The sequence below is a fragment of the Sander vitreus genome, chromosome 14, assembly GCF_031162955.1.
Source record: "Sander vitreus isolate 19-12246 chromosome 14, sanVit1, whole genome shotgun sequence".
Taxonomy (NCBI): Eukaryota; Metazoa; Chordata; class Actinopteri; order Perciformes; family Percidae; genus Sander; species Sander vitreus.
Window position 1 is genome coordinate 12,092,101 of NC_135868.1, and position 7,177 is coordinate 12,099,277.

The 7,177-nt window shown below is 41.9% G+C and overlaps 1 protein-coding gene across 6 annotated transcripts in view; it reads left to right on the forward strand.

Annotated features, from left to right (window-relative positions):
• The window catches only part of ubap2l (ubiquitin associated protein 2-like), a 29,299-nt gene extending 22,918 nt beyond the window's left edge, over positions 1 to 6,381 (forward strand). For 4 of the 6 annotated variants that reach the window (XM_078268559.1, XM_078268558.1, XM_078268560.1 and 1 more), the window contains 4 exons: positions 1,139 to 1,264; positions 3,159 to 3,226; positions 3,349 to 3,543; positions 5,130 to 6,381. In XM_078268559.1, the coding sequence (XP_078124685.1) occupies positions 1,139 to 1,264; positions 3,159 to 3,226; positions 3,349 to 3,543; positions 5,130 to 5,225 (485 nt within the window). In that variant the 3' untranslated portion in view covers positions 5,226 to 6,381. The remainder of the gene's footprint in view (positions 1 to 1,138; positions 1,265 to 3,158; positions 3,227 to 3,348; positions 3,544 to 5,129) is intronic. The other 2 variants (XM_078268562.1, XM_078268563.1) reach the window with 1 other exon arrangement.
• The last annotated feature ends 796 nt before the right edge of the window (positions 6,382 to 7,177 follow it).

A 7,177-nucleotide genomic window follows, 5' to 3' on the forward strand; every position in this document is an offset into this window, starting at 1 on the left:
CGACTTTTGTCATGCTTGAGGCAAGGCAGTTGCTAATGGTTCATAACGCATTCTTGTCTGCTGATTCTCACCTGAACTGTTCTGACCTAAAAGTTCATTGAAATGTTTTTGGATTGAGCATGATCAATATTGAAGTTTAGTGTGTCAGAATATTGGAAATGCATCTCCATCTCGTACCCAGTTTCCATTGCCTTTACACACAAGGAATGTGTTTCAAGCTGTTTTATAATGGCAAGAAAATGTCTGTCGCTTTTGTTAAATGGCTTCTCATGATGAAGTATATGGGACAGCCATTTAAACTGAATGCAAAAAGGGAAGATGGGCTTGAACAGTGGCTATACCAGTTTAATTAACAGCGGGGTTAGATTGTTGGTCTCCTGCTATCTTCCATAGCTTGCTTTGCTCATTTCAGAAAGTGGAGTTTGCTCCAAGGCTTCACCTTCCACCACATCTCCTGCACCCACATCTGTCTAACACATCAAATGGAGCACCCATCATCCTCCCATATTTCTTAACATGACTTCTCTTTTAGTCCATTTTCTTTCAGCAGTTTAATATTTTCCCAGTGGCCTTCTGGTATCGACTCCATCACTTTATATTCTTTTCTTTTTCAGTGATGCTGTATTTTATTTTAATACTTTAATTCATCACTCAGTATCCACCTTTGGTCACAACATGTGCAACACCTATTTGTTCTAAGCTGCACCATCTGCTGCTTTCTGCCATCATTCAACTCAAGCTCACTCTCCAACCCCCCCCCCTCCCACACACACACCCTGCCTGCCCCTCACTTCCCCCAACTCCTCCCCTCAGACTTGGGTCAAATAGTATTTGCAAATGATATTGGCGTTGCTTCTGACTGGCTTGTTGTACCGGAAGGGCAGGTTTTGCCACACAGGACAATATGTTTGGTGTCAAAGTTCAGATAATTACAGTCAAGTATTTGGGTGTCAGTAAAATGTTTCTGAGAGGACTTGACACTATCTGTATTGTCACAGTTTGGCAAAATCTGTCCATGTGGTACTTGGTTTCAAACAAACGCTATGAATTATTTGCAAATCCTGTTTGAGGCAGGTCTGCTTCCCCTGCCTGGTGTGTCTAATGCTGTGGGCTGCGGCTGTGTGTCTGACTGTTGCAGGCTATGAGGATGTGGGCCAGGCTTCAGGGAGTGGGGATTTCTGTAAGGGCGGATACGGCACTGCCGTGGCCGCTGCCGCTTCTGCACAAAACAAGCCAGCCAGCTCTGTCACCGGGCCTGGAGTCGGTGAGTGCCGCCACATGCCAAAATAAAGCAAAAAGCTAAAACCCTGTCCCTCCCGTCTTCCTCCTTGTGTCACCAACCATCTCCCCCCCCCTTTGCTCTCGTTCCTTTGCCTCATCGTTGATGAGCTGCGCCTGTGGGAAGACCCGTCGCACTACATCCGCTTTTAGACAGTCCAATGCAGTCTGCCATTGTCTGTTTCCTGTTCTTTTTCAGGGCAACTCATCATCAATCCAATCAGATTTTTATATTTTTCAACATGTATGCTACATAATTATCAGGTTTAAAATAAAAATGTGGCAGGTCACAAGGGCTGTGGCTGCCATAAACTGATGAGTTGCTCTGGTTGATGCTGTCCCATTTTACCTCTGATGCTTGCTCTTCACTCATGTTGTCATTGCTGGTATATCCATCTCCAGAGTATCGAGCTCACTGTCCTGTGGGTGAAATAAATTATAATCTGAGAGAGAGCAACAAAATGTCTATTACTTGTAAAATAATACACTGTGTGTGTGTGTGTGTGTGTGTGCTATATAAGAGTGTGTGAATGTACCATTTTAAGAGCTTTTCAAGTGGCTGAAGCAATATTCACACAGAATGGTATCTAAATGAAGACAAAGTTGCCTTGTTAAGGGTCCTTGAGGGTTTGCTCATTAGTATTTCTACCATAATCTTTGGAGTCTGTATTGTGGTATTTCTGTGACAAATCTGATCGAGTATTATTACCCAAGCAAGACGATGAAGGTAGGGGCACCATTTTCACCACTAACTACAGTGAAGGCATGAGGGAAACGCAACTGCTTGCAATATCAACTCTATTGCATAGTACCTTACAGGAGTGAGGTACATTTTTTTTTTTTTGGGACCTAGTAACATTTCTGTAACACTGTTGGCACAGGACAAGCCTGACTCAAATGCTATCTGATTGCTATCAGATTAACGTAAAGACTACAAAGGCACGTGGGAATGAGCATCTCTCATACTGACGATGGACAATTTTTAAGGATTAAACCGTTTTGAAATCCATCAATGATGCAGCCTGTAAAATAACTCAAACCACTTTTCCTTAATTTCATGTTCCAACTTACTGCTGTTTTCTAGCAGTGCCACTGCTTCTAATGCCAAATATCGCATTAGCATTGTGGCTCTTATCGTAACTGTCATGTCTTAATAAAGTCATAACAATTATTTACGGAACAGACTGAATGACAAAATAATTTTAATTTTGTTTAGGATGAATCCATCAAGTCCTCTTGCTCCCAGATTTTGACAAAAAATGTAGTCTTATGTTGAGGGACTTTAAGGCACTAACATTTTATGTAAATGCCACTAGAACTGAATCTTGAAGGTAAGTTATCTTTCCTGTCCAGTGCCCGTCTCGTTTTGCACAGCAGTTGACCTTGTCCTGCGTCTCTATGGCGATAGAGGGTCAGTGTTTGCCAGAACAACCACAGCAGTAACCTCCAGATAGTTGTCAGACTTTAACCACTGGTGACTGGAACTGATACGCTGCTACACGGTCTTTCTCACCTCTCTTCTTCCTCTCAGCCCTCTTCATCTCCTCTGTTGTCCTCATTAAAGGAAAATTTTACTCAAAACATCTATGAACTTATGCCGACATAGATGTTCATATTTGAAATTTCCCAGGATTCTTTTGTTCTTGAGTCATAAGAGTTTTGTTCTCAGAAGCTTGAATTGGAGAAACTGTTCGCACAAATATAGAAAGTTTCTATGCAACGGTACTGTAGATATTAGATTCCCTGTTAGCGCACAACATTGCACTTATGCTGGTTAGAATCTGAAAATACCCGGTTGCTTGGCATGGTTTGTTTGTCAAGTCCCCCCAGTTTTCCTGTTTTTGGACCAATTTTGTGTCCTGTCTCCTTTTTCTCTACAGGAGTCTCTGTGACATCAAGCAACACGGGGGTACCAGATATTTCGGGGTCTGTTTACACAAAGACGCAGGTAATTACAGATCCTAAACATTTCAAGCCCTAGTTCCTAGGATGACCCCTAGCAACCCCACCCATGCAGTTTGAATTGAGCAAAAATGTCACGTCTGTTCTTTTTATAATTTCCTGCTGCAGTCATTTGAGAAGCAGGGTTTCCATGCTGGCACGCCAACAGCTTCGTTCAGCCTGCCCTCGGCTCTGGGGAGCGGGGGACCCATCAACCCTCCGGCTGCCGCTGGCTACGCACCGGCCCCCTTCATGCACATCCTGGCACCACACCAACAACCCCACTCTCAGATTCTGCACCACCACCTGCAGCAGGACGGACAGGTAGTGTAAAAGCTTTTGTTGTTGTGTTTGTCTCCATCTGTTGGTGCTGGTCGCTTTCACCCCTGTAGTTCAGTTTAGTTGATCTGGACCAAAAAAAGATGTTTAGTTGCCTTTTTTAGTTCTGGTTTATTTTGGTTATTCAAATTGAATTTCTGTCACGTTTGAGGGGAGGGGGCAAGGCGAATGTGATTTACATGTAATTGGAGAAAACGTCAGACTCACAGCTGAGCCTGCTGCTCCGAAGCCTGGCATCACCACACAGCTAGCATAACACCGGGAACTCCAAACAGCAGGCAAGTATGTTAAGCTTAGGGCTGCAGCTATTGATTATTTTAGTAATAGAGTATTCTACCGATTATTCCATTGATTAATTGGATAAGGAATGCTTTATATATACTTTTTACACTGCATATACCAAAAAAGCTATTCACTAAGCCCTGGTACATGTGACTTTAGAAAGCTAACAGCAGGGCTATTAAACTATACTGTTCTGGGGGACACCTTTTTTAGAAGGCCAATCTGAGATGGGTTTAGAAAGAATGCAGACTTTATCTGCATGGTCCGATGACTTCATTCACGTGCATATTAAGTAGCCATGTGCAGGAGGCGCTGGTTAAGAGAGGTGCTGGGGAAAAAAAAAAAAACTTTTTGCAGAGTAGCTAGTTGTGTAAAAGGCTGGACGAGAGACTGCATGCAGATGTTAATGTTATCTTGTGTAACTTGTCTGCTACGTGATACTGTCCAGAGTTATTTTGCAGTTTAAAATGATCCCAAGTCGTTTTCTCCACCTTTCTCTTCGCCCCTCACTATTTTCGCTCTCTTCCTTCATTTTGTAATCTGCACCGTTAGTCTTTACGGCATGTGTCAACAGCAGCATCAGCCCGTTGTGCGACTGTAATAATTGGATTTTACACTCATTACAAACAACTCTTGTACAAAACTAAAACATAACTGAAAAAATATATACCAAGTGCATGGATTTTTAGTAATGGAATAATTTGAGTTACTCGAGGAATCGTTTCAGCCCTAGTTAAGTGTCTATCTCTCTGTCGTTATTTTCACAGAGAACCGGGTCGGTTTAAGTTAACTGACATTATGCATAGGTCCACTGTAACAAGCGCTAGCTGGCATGTTAGTTAATGTCAGCTATCGTAGCTAATGTTGGGTTCTGTGAAAAATCACGACTTACCTGTGGTTTGGGAGTTCCAGGTGAACTTGTGAAAGCTGTTGCCTTAGATGTACAGTTAAGCCAGAGGCTTACTGTGGCTAAGCAGTCGTGCACAAAGAGGAGGCGGGCGCAGGGCTATTCAGACAGGTTTGAATGTGGTGGTGTTTTTCCTGAGGGGCTTAGCGAATCAATGTGCTCTGCAATAAAATAAGAAATCTTAAAAATATATATAATAGAAGTAGAAAATCAATATGTGGTGGTCAACATTGATATTGTGGTGGACCGCCACAAATAAATCAATGTATGGGAAACACTGGTGTGCATTAGGTTAATCATTTCACTAAGCGACATAATACTTGAGTAAAAAACCATGGCATCAATCGACAAGTCACAGATGAACTCTGTCCTCTCTCCACAGAGCGGCACTGGACAGCGCAGCCAGAATGCCTCCATTCAGCAGAAGTCTCAGATCAACAAGTCGGCATACAACAGCTACAACTGGGGGGCAAACTAACATCCACTGTCGCGGCTCCCACACTGTTGACAGAAGCTAGAAAGGGGCTCATCACTCCTACTGCTAATCGTCTCCACATATAAACTCCCCTCTTCCTCCTGCAGAGATTCCCTCTCCAGTCTCTTGGCCCAGCACTCCTGTAGCCCTGACTGCGGTCAGGGAAGGTGCTGTGCCGAGAGAACGAGCACTGTAATGATGCGTGGGAGGGACGGGGGGCTTAGAAGCGAGGGGAGATCGGAGCTAAATGGTTATAGAAATACACCTTCAAGAGGTGAAATATTGAGTGTTGGGAATTTGTATCGTGTTAATCCCCAGCCCCATCCCTTTTTTCTTTGACTTGTATGTAACATAGAACTGTTTTCTAAAAGAATTACCATTTCCTCTATGGTCTGTTTTTTTTTTTGGTCTTCCCCTCCCCCTTTTTTCTTGCAGATGGGGAGGAATGAAGTAATATCTGAAGGTGGGGGGACAGGCTGGTTTTGTATTTCTCACCCTCAACTCCCCATGTATTAATTTTGGTGGTTACTCTTCCTTCCCACACAAAAGACCCAAACACAATAATTTGCTTAATTGCTGTTTAAATGTTTTGTTTTTCTTTTTTTGTTATTTTAAGTTTAAAAAAACAATTCTCTAAATTGGTAGAGTTGTGAAGTTTATTTTTTACCAAATATAGATATATTATATATAAAGACATTTAAGCGAGCTCACTGGCTTGGACTGTGAGGACAGTGTGTTTGTCATGTGACTGCGTGCATGTTTGTACACACGGGGCCGTGGTTGTGTACTGTGCTGTTTTTGCCTAGCACAGAATTTTTCATTATCTAACACTTGTACAGTAACTGTTCCCATTAATTATAAATGTGTTGCATAAAGGCCCCACCTGTTCTGCAAGAGATGTTGAATGATTTCAAAGGCCAATACACACCCAATCTGCCTTCCAGTGTGTTTTATTGTTTGTTTGTTTTTTAGGCCCCCCGCCACCTCCTGCTCCACCACCTGTCCCCCATTGTAAGGAAACCTGCAGCATTGAATACTGATGGACAGAATTGTACTATGGGTTTTTTGTCAGTGATTTCTTTTTTCTTTTTGTACTGTGCGTTTTAAAAATTTAAATGGATAAACTTGTCTTGTACATATAAAAAACACAAGTACTGTAGTCCCTGTTCGATGGCTTTCTCCTTTTCCTTCTTAAATCCTTGCAGACTTGTTAGCTTTTTGTTTCATATATGTTTTTTATTTTGTAAAATATATAAATATTAAGTAAATAAACCAGGAAAAGACATTTTCATCATTTTGGATGTGAATGTCTTTAAAGAAACTATATTTGTTTCTCATGTGGCTTGTAAATGCAGCAGCATCGCTTCCTCCAACAGTTTGATAGTGATGCCCAGTGTTTGTTGCTGAAGGCTGGCCTTAATTCATCTCATTTTGTTAGTCACTGATAACTTTATCAGAAGAACAATTAATTGACAAACGCTGTAGCTAAAGCTTGTCATCAAGTTTTGGTGCAATTGCAACCATCTGACTCAGGCTGTAGGGTTGAGATATCTAACTCAGGGGACCAGCAGGGGCAAGTACATTCCAAACACATCACGTCTGTAGACATTTGCTTTGTATCTTTTAATTGATTTGGATGCATTTCTTGAATCTAAATGCCCTGTTTTACAGTATGATTGACAGCTAGCTGATGTCTGCTGAACAGGCTAGCTAAATATCTAGGATGCTACCTAAATACGTACATGGCAGTTTTGCCGCCATTTACAGTTTCTAAAAAAAAAACAAAAAAAAAAACTTTCCAGTTATGTATATCTAAACATGATTAGTCAATTTACAGCCATGTTGCTGGTCCTGACAGGACAGTAACCTATACACAGAACATGTACGGTTTACCTCGTGAGGTTTTGTAGCTGATGCATGAAATTATCAGAGGTGAAGTAAAAAGCAGCGGTGGA